General features: G+C 39.2%; 1 protein-coding gene across 1 annotated transcript in view; it reads left to right on the top strand.

Annotated features, from left to right (window-relative positions):
* RALGAPA1 (Ral GTPase activating protein, alpha subunit 1 (catalytic)) overlaps positions 1-15,401 on the top strand; it is a gene marked incomplete at its 5' end in the record, with an annotated part of 124,739 nt that extends 109,338 nt beyond the window's left edge. Inside the window, 3 exons of the mRNA XM_009074066.1 lie at positions 5,755-5,879; positions 12,747-12,861; positions 14,418-15,401. Coding sequence (XP_009072314.1) covers positions 5,755-5,879; positions 12,747-12,861; positions 14,418-14,514 — 337 coding nt within the window. The remainder of the gene's footprint in view (positions 1-5,754; positions 5,880-12,746; positions 12,862-14,417) is intronic.
* Positions 15,402-17,557: the final 2,156 nt, after the last annotated feature.

Here is a 17,557-nt window from a genome sequence, read left to right on the forward strand (position 1 = left end):
GGATCTTCATAGTTCTGTGGTATTTACTGAACTATACTGGTCTGGATACATTTTAAATCATCCAGGCATCATCTTGAAGTGATCTACAAAGATCTGCCCCCTTAAGCATATATTACAGCTGCCTAAATCCTTGCTATATCCCAAATAGCCTAATGCCCAGTTCATGACTGTTTCTGTCCAATGAGTAGGTGGATATTTCTTTGCTCTCCTGACCTGCAGGGCAGCAGTGCAAAGGATTCTGCAGGTATTCTCACTGGATTAGAGCCCACACAAACACAACAGGAGGTAACTCCCTTGTTATATCAGTCAGCCAGGAAATGAGAGAGCTGCTTCCAATTTTGAGGCCATATCTCCTGCCTCTCACAAAACTATTCTAACCATTGAGACTGAGGACATTCTGTAATCAGGCACACTCAGTTCCCTGCTGAAATTGCTCTTCGTTTCATAAAAGAAGATCTCTTCTGAATCACAGGGAAAGTACATGCTCATCTGTATAGCCTGATGGTTATGGTACTTTCCTGGGAGAGTCACTGGATTCCAGTCCCTGCTCAGGAAGCATTTGTTATCAGATGGTCTTTGGAGCAGGGACTGGAATTTCTTCTCCAGCCCTTTTGTTAATCTAGCACTTGGATGTTCTAGTAATACATAGATTACATAGTTGTGAAGTGGAATGTCCTTAAATAAAGTCTTGGGAATTTTACTCTGTTTAAACTTTTTCAACATTTTTTTCTTTTTTTCAGCCTCAGGTTAATGTCGTTTTAGGGTTGGTATTCCCTGGATGACTGTAACAGTAATCATGCATCTACTCTTTAACTCCAAAATACTAGATATATTTATTGTAATGAATTTTATTTAGCTCTAAAACTGAGAGGTGTGAAGCAGAATGGAAAGAAAACATAGTTAGAATGACACAGTAAATCTATGGAAATTACTATGAGATGAGTTCAACTGAAGGTCTTGAAAGACAGATACAGTAGAAGAGGCTAAACAGTGGAAAGTATGGGGTTTTGTTGAGATTCCATAGTTTAAATTATAGGAAAGAAAAAGTAAAGACTAAAGAACTAGAAATTTGGCAAAATGTAGCAAACAGGTTTTCTTACCAAACTGAAGAATGACAAAGCCACAGAATAAAATTTTTCAAACTGGCAATGTGAGGGAATCATTATGTATCTAAAGGAAAGGGATTACCATGGTGGATGAAGATGCAGAGGAGACCTGTTTTGCTTATACCATTGTGGTACATATATATGCTTAGCATAGACTCCAGTCTCAATATACTGAGATGAAGTACAGCACAAGACAGATGTTTGACCCTCAGAAGTAAAAAAGCCAAGTATAAAACTGAATACAAATGAAGGCAGATACAGAATTCAGGGTACTGTGAAACAGTAACAGACAACATGAATAGTTGTGCAACCTGCACAGAATGGACTGAGTCTTCCAAGGTGCTTTCATTTTTGCTAAACATCATAGCAAAGGGGAGAGTTTGGGAATGGCAAGGATTGTTTTGTGGACACTTAGAGAGACCTGGTGCTTGGCATAAGAAGCCACATGAGTGAGAGTGTCTGCCTGCATTAACTGACTGAGGGTGAGAGGTTTTGATAAAATTGATGAAATAGGTATGGACTGTGACGTTCAAATAAGTAGCCTGCATTTGTGCTAGAGAGTGGAGACTGATGGAGATACCTGAAGAGAATGCACTCTAAGTAGTATGTTCAGAGAGTGAGTTCTGCAATGCTCTGAGTAGATATGCATTTATTGAGGCCAGAGAAAAGGATGTGGCAGTAACTGAGATGTGAGATAAGAGCCTAGGTAATTTGTTCAGGTAGATGGCTAGAAAAAGTTTTAGCTTAGATTATGCATAAAGAGTCTGCAAGATGTAGATATATTCTGCCATAGGAATCTAAAGCTTGGAAGTGACACAATCAACAGAGATGGAGAGCTATTAGGTGAAGACATGAGATGTTGTTTTTCAGGCAGATTAGGCATAAGTAGGTGATCTGACAGCCAGGCTTTCAGTGCTTCTTCCCAAGTGCAAATCAACAGGTCTAATAATGGAAAGTACAGTATTTTCAGATAATAGCTCTTTTCAGGTAATTATTAATAGAAATAATTGCAGATTTAGAGAATAAGTGAAATGGATTGTAATGTAAATGAAATTTTATCTGAAGTGACTGCAACCCAAGTGACCTATAAAGGTATGAGTCCTGATTTTTTCTAGTATTGATTCTATTTTTCAGAACTTCTGAGAAAGTAAAATGAAGTAATTAGATTTTTGTTATGCTTTTTGCAGACTATGCATCTACAAGTTTTTAGCTGACAGATTTGAGCGAGTGCCTGTATAATTAATGTATACTTTACCTTCTTATCCATTCTCTTTTGTTCCAGTTAGCACCTTCTTCATAAGCAAAAACTTCACAACACTGTTGTTTAAGTGTTCAGTCACTCTCTGTGCCAGTTTTTCTCCATTGGTTTGTCTGTGCATCCTTCCCATTCCATCTTAATTGCCGATGCCAGTGGCAACATCCACTCGAAGTAAGAATACAGCTTGCATTGCCCTATTATTACTAGCCATTGAGTTTGTATGTGGCACTCATTTTGTAGGTGCTAATAACTCTTTCCTAGAGAGCAGTGTTTTAAAGAAATAAATGTCTGGCCTATTAGAAGTAATGTAGAAATTAGCTACTGTGGGTTTATGATCACTCTTGCAGACAGTTGCGTTCAAATCCAGCGTACAGCTAGATTATCTCAGCCACAAGAGCATGTAAACTGGGAGTTTTAAAATACTAGAATGTTCTCAAGATATAAGTGAGTAGAAGATGAAAGTATCCTAATCTCATCTATGCAGTCTCTAATACAGAAAAGTTCTGAGGAGAGTATGTCATTTCTTAGTGCAGAATAGAGTGAGTCTTGGACTTGGCATTCACCTCAGCTTTTTGTTTTGTTCTTAAGCACGGTTATGCTTTTAACAAGCTGCAGATGGTTTTGTGGATTGTTAGGACAAGCAGCACCACAGCTAGCTGAATTACTTTTCTCTGGGTGTACTAAGTGTGCATTTGAATTAGACTTCTAGAACTGATATAAGCATATCCTCTCCGCTGTGTAACAAAAACATCATTATCCTCCTCAGTCAGCATCTGTGTCGAGACTTCTTTATTTGGTTAGGAGATAGGTACTGAGATTGGAGAATGGGAATGTCCTTGTCATGTTCAAAGCAGTAAGTTTCCTTCATTTTGCCTTATTTGTGTATAAGCTTTGGATATAATAGGATAAACTAAAAGGTTTCCTTTAGAGACCTCTGAAAGTAGAGCATTTTAAAAGCAGGTAGGTGTCTCTACCCTACTTTTTCATGAAACATTTTACCCATTCAAGCAGACTTTTAAAAACAGCTTGTTTTGATAGCAGCCTGTTCTCCTGTGGGCCTTCAGCCTTTGCTTCCTGGCAGCACCTTTGGTGCGAAAAGAGAGTGATCAATTGGGAGACTATCAGTGCCAGCATGCATAGAGTGATAAGTTAACACACCACTGGGAATTTCTAGGGCCCACCAAGATACTTCACTTCTAATGTGCTAACAAGCTCATTTTTCTACCTCTTGCCTCTTCAGTTATTTTTTTTTCTCAGAAGAGCTTAGAAGTTGAGTGCATCAGGCATAATGAAAAGCTCTGTAGGAGGGAGAAGCAATAACCCCATTTTTCCCTTTTCAGCCAAATAGAAAATTAGTTTCTGGTAATACACAAAGGCCAGTATTTTTTGTGCAAGGGGCACTGCTGTGAATCAAAGGACTCTATTAACTGCAGAAAATTCAGCAGCTGTGAATCTCCCCCAATGAAAAAAAAGTGCTTTTCAACAAGTTGTGAGATACGTAGTATTATTTAGACTTCAACCATCAGTTTCATCCTCTGCCACTTATACATAGTCTCTTAAAAACCGTGCTATATTACTCTCCTCTGTTAAGGCTCAATACTGTGTTTATCCCCCAACCTAAGAACTGTTACAATGGGAGATTTTTATATTTTCTCTTGTCCCGGTGCTTCTATTATAGCTTCTCCAAACTGAAACTTCTGCCATGGTTCAGCTGTCTCTGGATGGAGAAAGAATTCGGAACACAGATTTTGGAAGGAAAATGGTTTCCCAGTTTCACTATGTAACCAAGTTATGGCCTAAGGAACTATGACGGAAATAATTTTGCTCACTAGAAGTTGTTTCCAGATAATGTATTCTCTGTACATATTTTCATATTTAGATAGACTGTAAAATCCACAGTAAATATTGTACAGAAAAAAATGCAAAAATATTTAGTAGGAAAAGTCCTGTAATCATTTAAGTATTGTTTTGTGAGCTAATATGAAAAGTATTGTTTCCAACTTCAATTTGGTGCTGAGAATTTTATTGCTGATCATAATGATCAGCAATAACTTATGTTTTAAAGGTTAGCACTTGTTATTAAAAATGCTTATCACTTGTAATGCAGTTTTTAAGTTTGGATTGCTAAAAATTGTGCACAAGATGAATATTATCTCCATTTCACAGGTGGTGAAATTGAGTCAGAAAGGTAGTTTCCTCACTGTCCCTGATCCCCCCTAAAAGAGCAGCAGACCTGAAATCAGAACGCAGAACCTTCAAGAAACCTATTCTGAGTGCATTCCTCCACAGCATGCTGATTTGTTTGGGGGATTTTTAGGAAAACAGAACTGTGTAAGAAGAAAATGATCTCACTATCTACAAATAAAATATGAAAACAAAAGTGGGCACAAGTGTAAATGTCACAGAAAATTTCTGATCTTCTGTGTTTCTATGAGACAACTGGAGAGGATCTCCCTCATTCAACATACTGAGTCCAGCTCAAGGACTTTGAAAGTTGTGAGAGAAAAGGTTAACTGATTTCTCAGTTCAGCAACTATACAACATGAAGTCAGCATGGTAGTTTTTCTTGATAATTGTATGTTGCTGCCTGCTGCTCTACATTTTGACAGCCATTTCCATAGTTGCTTTCATGAACAGCAGAAATATTCTCTCTTTTTCTCGCTCTCTCTGTGCTAACAGCACAATCGGGCCTGCTGGAACAAGAAGCCTGGTGAGGGTTCTTCAAATACAACAACACTTCAAGATACCAGTCTCTTGTCAATAATATTAGAGGGGCAGAACAGAGGGAAAAGGAAGAAGTACAGTATTTTGCTGTCAGTGCCCTGCCAACACCCTGTTAACCAGTATTTAAGGGTCCTGTGGATTCTTTACAAATATTCTTGCTTGTTTTAATGGCATAATTGACAAGGTGTTTCTCCCAATACTGAAATTTCACTATGTATTTATCTTAGCCGTGTGTGTGTTTAGGGATTATGGAAGCAGTTCATTATGGAAAAGTGCAAAATAATTTATTTTGTTAATGCTAAGGTTGTATTTCACACTACACCTCTTAAAAGTGGAAACATTTTTATATTTAGTTGTGACCAAAATATAGTCAAATTGGTTACTTAAAAGACAATATTTAAGTTGCTCTTGTTTGAAAACAGTATTATAGTTTTGCATCAGCCATGTAAAAAATGCAGTTGAACGATAAGGTTTATATTAATCATGTTTATCTTACACTTCATGTTACATCAGTGCATCAGATAATATCACAGTTATGTAAAGAATTAAAAATAAGTGTGTACAGTCACTGAAACACATGATATGTATTTAACAAAAACAAGAATTCTGATATTTAGCAGTTACAATGCATAATATAAATTCATCCTTAATTCTTGGCTAAACCAGTTATGAGGAGAGAGCACGATACCTGCAAACAATTGTTCAACATCATCTAGAGCCTACAACGTTTGAAGATTTTGCTGCTCAGGTTTTCTGTCCGGCACCTTATCACCATCTGCCCTCAGAGACGGGTAAGAAGTGCAGTAAAGGACTGTTTTAATACAATCTTACTTGAAATGCAGTATCCTTACTTATAAAGGCTAAAAATTCAGACCTTTGCACATCATTAAGAGTTGCCATTAATTGGAGAGACCACATGTACATGCTTGGGAACCTGGGCAAAGTTGTCTTTAAAACGTTAATCTGTTTTCTGGCATCATGAGCCAATGCCTGGCATTCAGATTTTGTAAACTGCTTTAACGTAGCAACCACACCCCATATTTTTACAGCAAATTTTATCGCATTCTCCTGTATAAAGTCTGCATGGAAGTGTTAGTACTCTTTCATTGAAGGCCAATTCAGGTAGAAGCATTCTTCAAGTACACCTTCCTCATAAGAAAGCTTTAAGGCTCACTGCCTTGTTAGAATGTAAAGTTTTAGACTGGAAATCTGAGCCCTGCAATTAGTAGTTTTGTTACCAGGTTATTAGTCGCAAAGTTGGTTTAAAGGTAATTTTTGCTTTCCAGTAAAATACCTGTTTTATAAGAGGATACTGCATTTTCAGTTACTAATGAGAAAATCGGTAAAAGAAAATGAGTAACTCAAGGCCTTCCTGTTCTGACATTTCTTGAACTCCTTATGATTATTTCATTATTTTATTTCCCCTCTTTTTAGATCATTAAATATCAGTTCTGTTTATCTGAAGGTAAGACAAAGTGTCCAAAAACCCCCTTTATTCCTCTTACTTTTACTAGAGCACTAAGCTTGTAACCAAATTGTATGCGAACTTTCCTTGTTTCCTTGTTCACACTAAAAAGAATTTCACACTGATTGAGAAATGACCACTACATCTTCTGAAAGTTTTAGTCTTTTACTAACCTCAGGTCTGCATGAAGCACTAACACTCGTTCCGGGATTAAGGTAACTAATGATAGAGACAGATGTTGAACGAGTAACACTTTATTGTGTTGACCTTTGTTTCTCAGCATGAACAAGTAGTACTGGATGGCAGTGGTGTGTTTTGTACCCTGTACTGTCTTTCATTGATGTTGTAAAACATTCTGCAGTGATAACCTAGGAAAGAAGGAGAAGAAGAATGTGTAACACTTGAAATTCCTTGTTCAGAAAACCTTATTTAATGATAATCAAAATGCTTCCATGGAAAAGCTGTAAACCTAAATAAAATAAATTTTGTAGGAATAATTTGGCAAGTTGTTACCTCAAAATTTGTTTCTCAAATGCAAAAATATATGCAAAAATTAATTCTAAATTATGCAAGAATTGTCATAGGACTACAGAAAGAACGACTGAGAGATGTTAAAGTGTTGTGATTCCTTTACTTGAAAGTATAAACCATAACTAGAAATGAGGTGCAGTTTCAAAATCTAAGTGGTATAGTTATGTTAGTGCAAATAGTTGAGACCAAAGGGAAACAAAATTAAAAGTAAGTAATTTAAAACTAATTAAATCAGTATTAAAAATAGCAACATAATTTAATCTATTAAATTATTTGAATAGGAAAAATCTGTAACTAAAAACATTAAAAACAATAACCAGCAATACGAGTCCTTGCCACATTTCCTGCCTAATGGACCTGCTAAGTATTCAACACCAGACATTTTTGTATGGCTAGTATATAATCTATATTCTAGTGCACTTGTAGCAGTTCTGCCTGTTCGTTTTCAGAACTCCCATTCCAGGCCAAGTTGCTCTGCCCTCTTCCTCTAAGTTCATTCTTTCAGGGTGAAGCAAAGCTGCTTTTCTGTGCTAGTTTGGTGCATCAAGAGTACACTGCTCTAAAGTGGCAATTCCTGTATTCTTTTTAAAATTGTCCTAGTCATACTTGGTATTCTCTAATGTGATCTGAAAAGAGGTTATGATTTTTTAGAAACTTGATTTTGAACTTCAACTTTCTGTCAAATCTAATAATTTTCTGTAGGAATCTCATTAATAGGAGCTTCTGATACATTTCACATCTGCACATGTGCATGTGTGTTTACATATCACAAAAACACAATCTCCTCTCGTGAGGGCTACATTCTTCTGGACCTTGCATTGTGCAGTGGAACTGATGAAGACATCAGTGTTGGGAGCAGCTCCCTAGGACAGACATGCAGCACAGTGTGACCCAGTGTCAAAGTCAAATGCCCTGTCCCCAGATCTGCCCAACTCTGAGCTTTCCTTTCGGCCCAGGGAAGCTGGGGATGCTCTGGCACTCCTGTTTGCAGCCTGACCCTGTTCCACATGGGGCTCCTGGAGCTCTGATACTCAGCTCCAGGACAGCATGCCTGGAGTAGCACCACGCCATCTGCCTCCACACTGACTCTGGAGGGCACAAATCCTAAAGCCTGAGACAGGTATGGAATAACACTGCAGTGTTCTGCTGCAAAGGTTACCTCAGGGCTTGGGGTTAGCCTGGAAACCACTGGTTTCCAGTTCTAGCGAGGGCAGACCTGTGAGTGACGTGGCTACAGATGACCCGAATCTCCAATGGACCGTGATCCCAGGAAAGAATCCGCCAGGTGTGCTATTAAAAAAATAGATACCCCTACGTTTCCAGGGCCCCTTCAACAGGTGCATTTCTTGGAAGATAGGTACAGAGCTCTGAACCCTGCCAGGACTGCACACAGAAGTGACACTAGAGTCCTGCTGGGGAATCCACATGTGTTCATCACTCCCAAGATGACTCAGACAAAACCCTGCAGGCTCCCCGCCAGATGTGTCCATGTCATCTGAAAATTTCTGACCAGCTTCTAAAAATATATCACATTTTTTAAATACAAAATATTTCATTTATGTCTGGGGGTTCTTTTAATGAAAAATAATTGACCAGAAGAGACTAGGAAAAAAATCCACATTTTAGATATTATAGATTTGATTCTTTAATTGGATTGTGATCTTCAAGATTACAATTGCTGAATATGTTTAATTTTGTAAAATATTCTATACATTTTTCTCATCTAAGAAAGATCTGTAGAAACTATGAAGCTGCTATAGCCCATCACCAGATGTTGTCATTTTGTTGGTTTTGGCCTGTTTCACGATGCCATTTTTCTTTTCATTCAAGCTTTGATAATCAGAGCAAATAGAGAGCATGCCATTCAGTAACAAATTTTATTTCCTCAGACTGGCATATTTTATCAAAGGCTCAGCCCTCAGCAAAAGCTGTTTCTCTTTACAGTGGCTGCTCTTCAATACAATGTGATCGTGGCAGCTGCTGTTTTATCTAGAAGCTTATTTTGCCCTGACAAAATATCTGATAAATCCACCTTCCCATGTTCAGGAACCTGACTAGTGTAGTGAATGTGTACATTTTAAAAAATTGAGATTTACCTGTACCTAATCACAGAATGTAATTCAGCTGCCTCTGTGTTTTTTTACTTTGTGCTATCTCTGTTAAACAGAGTAACTGCAAATACTGTGCTAAACAGAGTAACTCTTCCCGTGCAGCTATTGAGTGAACCAGCTCTCTGACACCAGAATAGGTTGAGGGAACTGTCAATGGTAAGCTCAATTATATTGAAGGGCATATTGACCCCATGATGCTAAGATTCTGAGCTTTAAAACGTACTCATGCCTTGGGTTTGTTTCTCCTCTGTCTTCTTTTGTTCCCTTTCTTCCTACTAAGACTAGTGCCTCATTACAGTAAGCCTTATAAAGAAGAGGCCTCTCTACATAAGTCATAGTATTTTTCTTGTGACAAAAGCATCAGGCTTTTTGGCCCCAACAATCATTCCTGTGTTTTCAGGCCTGCATTCAGAACAGTTCTGCTGTCCCACTCTCAATCCAATCTCCATCCAATGGGGATGCCATCGTACAGGGAGGGAAGCAGGCAGTGTAGAGGTAATGATGCTTCAGCCTTTCACAGGAAAAACTCAAATTCAGCAGCTTGCATCTTAATTGCTTCTGCTTCTGGCTTGCTGTGGATCTTTGAACCAATAATCTTTTTGGCCCTGTACCACCCCTTCACAGAGGAGAATGATGGTGCTTTCCTCACCGTAACAGGGTCTGAGTAACACTTGGTGGTGGTGGTTCAAGTTTGTCATTGGAAGTGAAGCTGAAGTACAGAAATGAGGGCTCTGTGGCAGAGCTGGAAGAGTTTCTCGTTATCCCTTCTCCAGTCCAAACTTAAGAAGACTTTTTTTTCATTCCAAGTCAGAGCAAAACCTCAAAACTTTCTGACATTCCAAAAATTTCATATTGGAACAGCTGAAGCTGAAACCTTATGCGTTTCTAAACTATTGTCCTTAAGTCAACCACTTGGGTGACGGTACACTGAGGGTCCTCAACACTCTGAGGCAATAAATTCAGCGAGGACTGCTAGAAACCTAAACAGATCAACTTTCTACACTTAATGAAATGGGTCCACTGAAGAAAAGAGTATGATTGTCCAATCAAAAAGCATCCTGTGCATACACACAAGGGCACAAAATCAAATTTTAATCCTGGCATTTCTTAGTTTTTGAACGTTTGACTTTATTGTCTTGTGACATTTTCCTTCTGTAATTGCTTCCATTTTTGTTTTAAAGCAAGGGCAAAATAGAAATTCTGTAACACTGATTAACAGCCACCTGATACATAAGCAAAACTGCAACCTCTAGATTCACCACCACCACCACCTCCTGCAGACTGAGATAGGACAATAATTGGTAGTAATGGTAAACAAGAGTTTAATTAAGAGCTCTGCCTTAATCTCCACTAGTGGAAAGACTGGGAATTTTGCTAGTGGATTTCACAGATAGTAGCTGACACAGAGGAATAGGCTTACCTAACATGAATGGTTCCAGCCAGGTTCTGGAGAGAATTCTTCACCGGACATGGACTTGGCTGCTGTTTTGCCATAAACTTAATCTTTTTCTTGCTTCTTTCTCATGTCTGCCTCTTAGCTCTATCTCTTCTACCAGTTCCAGTCTCTCGGGTCTTTAGACCATCTTTTCCTCACCTTTTTGCCTTGCTTTGCAACTGCTTTTTGAAGTCTTTCTCTCCACATCTGCTTCTTGCTTCTTTTCCTCATTTCACAAAATTAGTGAGACTTAACTGACTTGACTCCAGCAAGGCTCTGCTGAGCATGACAGACAACTTGGCCAGACTTGGACTGGAATTTGTAAAGGTGGTGAAGCACACAGGCTGTACAAAACTGACTGACCTCTTCCCTGAAGGTCAGGTGGGACACACTCGAGTTAAAAGGCAAATCAAAATTTACCAACACGCACAAATTATATTTTCCTCTGTGGTCATTCTCAGACAGCACTCAGGACAGTGTTGATCCAGACAATGAGGTGTGATTAAGCCAGAAGCAGTGAGAGTAGTCTTACCATGCAGCACCCTGTCTTAACATCAGCACCCTGTCAGGCTTCTGCTTGGTGAATTTTTCACCTCTGAAAGTCAGAACTGATGAGTGAGATGAGTCCTGGCAATGCGTATGTTGTGATACCTCCAGATTCCTCCAGCTCACCTCACTTCTAACTCAGTCTGTGTGTAGTTAGGATTCCATTTTAGATTTAAATAGTGAATTTCTGAGCCAAATAACCAACATACTATGATCAGGACATCCTAAATTTTTTCAAATGGAGTGTGAAAATGTCGCATTTCAACTTTGTTGACCCACCTCCGTGCTCAAAATCAATTGAAACAGCTTTACGTTATGGCCCCAAAATATCATACCTCATCAGGCTATGATATTTGTCACTTGTCAAGCCTAAGAGGAGAAAAATATCGATTACTTCCAGACCTTTTTCAGCCTCTTACAAATCCAAACACATCAATTTTATTTATTTTATAGAACTTTCTGGCTCCACATCAATTGTCAATAAAGCCTTCATATTTCACCCTATTTTTATATTTTGGATAACTAAGTATTTTATTGTGGAGAGAGATAAAGATAATAACATTTTATACTGAAGATTTTAAAACTCTAAAGGGGAAGCAAAACCTGCAAAATTTGTATATACCACATTTAATATCCACATGTGTGTATGTGCATATGTATGTATATATTGATCTATATGATTATCTAAAATCCAAAGAAATCTAGTTACTAATTAGTCTGTTGATTGCTGTCAGACTTTAGATATATTTTAAGTGCTGTTATTCTTCACTCTTACGGTGTGATATGTTCAGATGTGAAAATCACTTTACATGACTTCTGTTCTTCAATGGCTCTAAGTTTCATTTTAAAAATGTGATTAAATGCGAATTTGTGCTTCTGTCTGCAGGAATTAGAAACAAAATTTTAAGATGTGACTGGAATAGTGCTGTAATTGAAATAATGGGGCGGGTTAAGGTTTTGTTTATCCAACCCATGATAAAATTTCATACTAGGGTCCAACCCTTTGATGCAGAAGGTTTTTCTTTCCGTGATTTCAGGAGTCTCATGATGAGACTGGCTATAATTTTCACATATTCAGTACTGTGAAACAGCTGGGGAGCAGAAGCCATATATTGAGTTGCCATTCGTTTTTCCTTCTCAGTTGTGTGTATGTGTGTGAGTATTTAACTGTGTTCACAGATGTTAAGCAAGCATTTCAGACAATGTTTAGGATGTATCTCAGCTGCTATTCATAAGGTTGCTGGATCTGGATAATGTTATAGAATTCTTTTCTTTCTCTCTCCCTTCCTTTTTTTTTTCTTGTAATGCCTAGTTGGTAAGTATGATGCCGGATTTCAGAGCTGTTGCTTCATTGCACATAACTAACTCATCACTCTCTTTAACCTGTAGCATGAGCAGCAATTGCATAATGAAATTCGAAATTCCGTTTTCTGTGCTCATCTGTTAATACCCTTCAATCTCTGCGGTTCGTGTCTCATGTCTCACACCTGTTATCTTTTATCTTTTCTCCTCCCCCTTCCTCACTTCTTTCCACTCCTCCTTCCTCATCACTTCTTCATTCTCAACAAAGAAAGAAATGCTGTGATATTTCTTCTCCTTCCAAAACCTCCACTAGAAAGCATTGGCCACATCAAGGTAAAGGGCAAAGGCTTGAAACGGAAGGTCTTTCACGCTAGCTGTGAATGGTATGCTGTGCAAAACAACAATGGTTATTTTCTATTCTCTAATTTCCACCATTTGAAATGCTTTAATTCCTTGTAAAATCAGAACAAGATAGAATTTCAGAAAATGAGAGTGCATGTTTCCCTGCCTGCCTTTTTCTATAAGGCACAGTGAGTCAGGCATTATCATGCTTTTCCAGATTGTTTGGCAATGAAGTACCTAGTTCATAAATGGAATTACTGTCACCAGCTGGGGAACAAATAACAGCCCTTTCTCTCCCCTGTCACTCTGATGGGGCACGTCAGTTTGCAGATAGAAAGTACTGTGCTGTCCCTCTGGAGGAGGTAGGTGAGGGATGAGGCAAGGAGGACAGCCAGGTCGCTAAATCTGAGAGGTTTTAAATCTACTCTTAGACTTCTTACCTGATAACTTCATTTGGTTTTAGAGGAATCTTTCAAAATAAATCATGACCAGTTTTGAATGGGTTTTGAACCCCTTATATATGGGAGGGGGAAAGATGTTTGGTTCTGATTATTGCATTATTGTTTTAAAGAATTACCAGCAATAGCATGATGTGGAAGAAATAGCAAGTGATTTCTGGCTCACTGGAGTCAGCAGGGGTTCTCTATTGACACCTGCAGGACTAAGCTTCTGTCTGTAATTTATATGAGTCAGAAGCCTTCAGTGGTGACTGGGGTAGTTGAGTTCAATTAGACTGTCAGTCTCTGTAAATGGCTAATTAAAATGCAGTTTAGTTTTATGGATGGGCGTTCATAGTATTAATTTTCTTTACCATGGGAAGGAGAATGTAATTCGGATTTCATATTTTCTCCTTTTCCTTTTGTATCTCTATGGAAGGTTTGGAGACAGGCTGTTTGTAAGGAAGATCTTTGTCCTCTTGCAGTGAGGACTCGGGGTCCACCGGAGCATAGCTCTGGGCACTGGGCTTATGAATTACGTATCATTGTCTCAAATTCATCTTGTTCCTTTTACAAAGAAACGTTAACGTATAGTGCAACCAGTTAGTACTATCTGTTCAAGCTTCTGCCTTGTGGGCCCTGTAGGGCTTTGCCTTTTAAAGTACTAACTAAAGTTGGGATGGGAGGAAATGTTTGGCTCTCCCAGTTGGCCCCCAGTTCGCTCCACCTCTTCAGCTGCATTCCTAGAGCTCCCTTCATGCGCAATGAGCTGTTAACCTTCATATTCTCATTAAAGACTGGATTCTTCTGGGTTGTGGCTTGAATAATGACTCCCCATCCCTGCAAGGGAACAGGGGGTGTTTGTTCTCCTGGTTAGCAGGAGAATGTCGCCCACTTCAGTGCTGCCTCAATTGCTGAGCACAAGGGGGTTCTGCAGTCCCATAGCTCAGTGGTTTCTGGCATCATCTTTCCTCTAGAGGTGGATTTGTGGCAGTTGTTAACTGCATGAGCAGTACCATCACCCACAGCTGATAAAAGGCTAGGAGATGCTGTGGCAGTGACAGCAGCACTGAAATCCCTCTCTGCCCCTTGCTAAGAGATCCCGCACTGCGAGCGCAGAAGGCAGCACTGACCCATCTGGTTCTTGCTGTCCTCTGCAGGCTTCTGCCCAGAGACTCAGCCGGGAGAAACTCCAGCAGCAGCAACAGCACAGGTGGATGGAACAGACTTAGCCTCTCCAATGTCTCCTCGGACTAGCAAGAGCCGCATGTCCATGAAACTGCGCCGCTCCTCTGGCTCAGCCAACAAGTCCTAAGTGGCAAGATGCCTGCAGCTTTCTAGTGAACAGCAGTTGGCCAACCTTCCCACAGCACTCACCATTTTCTTCTAGCCACCGCTCACACCTTTCACTCAAGGATAATGTCTCATGTGTGTGCCCGTGCCCCCCATACCCTTTTTATGTATGTTTATTTTAAACAGTGACACTGGAATTTTACTTTGATAGTTTAGCTTTTTTTTTTATCAAACTCCAGTCTGCCTTTTTTTTTCTTTGCAGTGCAGTTTAGCCCCTGCACCTTTTACCTTCCTGGATGATTATGGTATCTTAACAGTAATCATTTTTAACTCTGGTTGATCTTGAGCCACATATGGAATTGGAGACTACAGTTGGATTACACTATATTTATTGTGCCCCATTGCAATTTTCTCTGTAGCAAAGAAAGAAATATGTACAATTTGAAAATTAATGTACAATTTTAAATTGAAGTTGCATTTGTAAAGTCTTTGTCAGATGTCAAAATGTTAATGCACAGGATGTGTATAGATTATTTATGTTAAGAATAAAATAGTTCAACAGCCTTTCAAGCATTAGCATCCAAACAAGATAATTTGCTCGTAGCACCAACTCTTTCTTCACAAAGTAACCTATAATTTCATAACTTCGCAGATAATCTATGCCAGAAAAAAAAAAAAATCCCTGTGCTGAAAGTCTACTTATGCTTGGCTTCCAAATATTTTTATAATGTTTGCTTTTCCAAGTGGTATCAATCGTAAATGCCATCAAGTTTCATGAGTTTTAGCCTTTATCATGGGCCGCTCCATCTAGATGTATACTCTTTTTTCTTACATTAAAAAATTTAAAAACACTTTCCTGATAGAAATTCACTGCTGTGATGATGGGTACTAGTGAAGAAAAGGGAACATGCTCCAGGAGCCTGGCCTGAAATGCTGACAATTCCAACCCTCTGAGTGCAGATTAGTACACAAGTTCCACCCACCCAGAGGTATTTTCCTACAGAAGATGAAATGCTCACATTTTGAGTCTGGCAAACAACAAAATGCTGTTAATAAAATGTAGCATGGCATCGGTACTAACTGCATGTGTAAATATATCATACGGGCAACAATAAAAAGATAAATTATGCCTTGTCATTCATGTAGTATTTACAAATTTGTAATGGTTGAAAAGAAGACGTGCTATTTAATAATACAATAAAATTATTCTTACCACCTTTTGTATATTAGTCATTCACCTCAATGATTAGATTCTTACTCCAATTTATGGAAACATTGTGTGTTACACGCGGACGGAGCAGTTAAGTGCAATACACAGCTTAGTTTTCATTTGTATTAAAAAGTACACACGAGTTCTTAAGAGCTCTTTCCCAACCCATCACAAGAATGCCAGACTAAAAACTTCTCCCCAGATCTAGTAAATACATTACACGTAGCTGTGCAGGTAACATAAAGCAAAGGATGTTCCCTTCTGCAGGCTAGTTGTTCGAGTGCTAATTGTAGGAGCGGTTAATAATCATCAGGTTTGTGTGGTCTGGAGCCCTTCATCTTTGACTACACAAGTGGAGAAAGGAGAATAATGGTTTTTTAAGAAGACACAGTGACCTTCTCCAGGGATGAACTCATTTAATTGCATGAACAGGCATTTTTACCTGAGCCTTTGTTACCAACAAATGACGGGAAAATGCACAACTTGAAATAACATGCTTTATTTTTGTCACATGAGAAGAGCGAGCTGTGAGTTTAGCCTCCTTTGTCAGAGAGCAAATCTTGGTTGCATTAGGTTATATTGTATTAATTCATTTGTCCAGGTCCTGGAACTAAAATGACAAGGTCCATGAAGCACATTTAAAATAAAGCACTTACCACTTGCTTGCAGCCTTTGGGCATGATACATCTGAATCTTTTGTTGCGTGTAACAAAATATAAAACTACAGAAATAATTGCGTTAGAGGATGCTAATCAAGAGATTGAAATATTTTGCATGCTCATTTCAGAGAGACTGTTAGAACAAAGACTACAACTGGGATCAATTTGGTTCCTCAGAAATCACCAGCTGACCCACTTTGCTCTGCTGAATTCAAGAAAGGCATGAGCTTTGTTTTAAATATTCTATTGAATTTTCTTGCCCTTGTTTTTAGCCTCATCTGCTATCACATTTAGAAACAAGCACTCATGTGGAAAAATTAAATAAGTAAATAAATAAATGCCAGCTGAAATGTCGGTAGCTGGTAAATTCAATGGCATTTCAAAGCCTTTGGCCAGAGCATCATCAAAGCCAGGGAATCCACACCGCAGGTTGCTTTGCTAAAGGTAGGTCTTGTTAGGGAAGAGGAAGGTAGCCTGTCATCTGCGCTTTAGCAACTTGTCTAAAGACTGTTTCATGTCCTAATTTCAGCTGTTCACAAGACTCGAGGAGCTCACATCAAACGCGCAGCTCGCAGGGGAGGGGTGGGAGGCTGCCCGGGAGGGACAGCTGTGCACATGGTCCTGCCTGCCGCAGGGCCACACGCTGCCCGGCCGGACAGAACTGCTCTTCTGGCCACTGTCCGAGCCACACTGACAAGCCACTAACAGAGTGGGTTTGGGGACGGGCAGAGACGTGTGGTTTACCTACCACACAGTCGCTAGAGACACAGAGTAAGCGAGAGATGCGTACTTAGCTACAGAAGGCCAACGCCTCGTATTTCAATTAAGCAGACAGCACAATTAATTTCCCATACGTTTTGCTAGCTATTATATGACTTAACATTGACTTCTTAATATGAACATTTACCTTCTCGGCTAAGTTAGTACAGAGTACAGCAAACAAGACACCTCACAATAACTTAAGTGTTGAAGCTCGGGGGCTAAGGCTATTAAAACAAGGTCACTAGATCAGGCTCCTTTTCTCACGAAAAATAATTCTTCTCTTTAAATACCGTATATACAGCTGTAATTTCTCCGAGAGTCGCTAGGAAGGTGTCCTGGCTGTGGGCCGGTACCCGCGGGCAGGGCAGGGCCCGGC

Source organism: Acanthisitta chloris, unplaced genomic scaffold (assembly GCF_000695815.1).
Source record: "Acanthisitta chloris isolate BGI_N310 unplaced genomic scaffold, ASM69581v1 scaffold23674, whole genome shotgun sequence".
Taxonomy (NCBI): Eukaryota; Metazoa; Chordata; class Aves; order Passeriformes; family Acanthisittidae; genus Acanthisitta; species Acanthisitta chloris.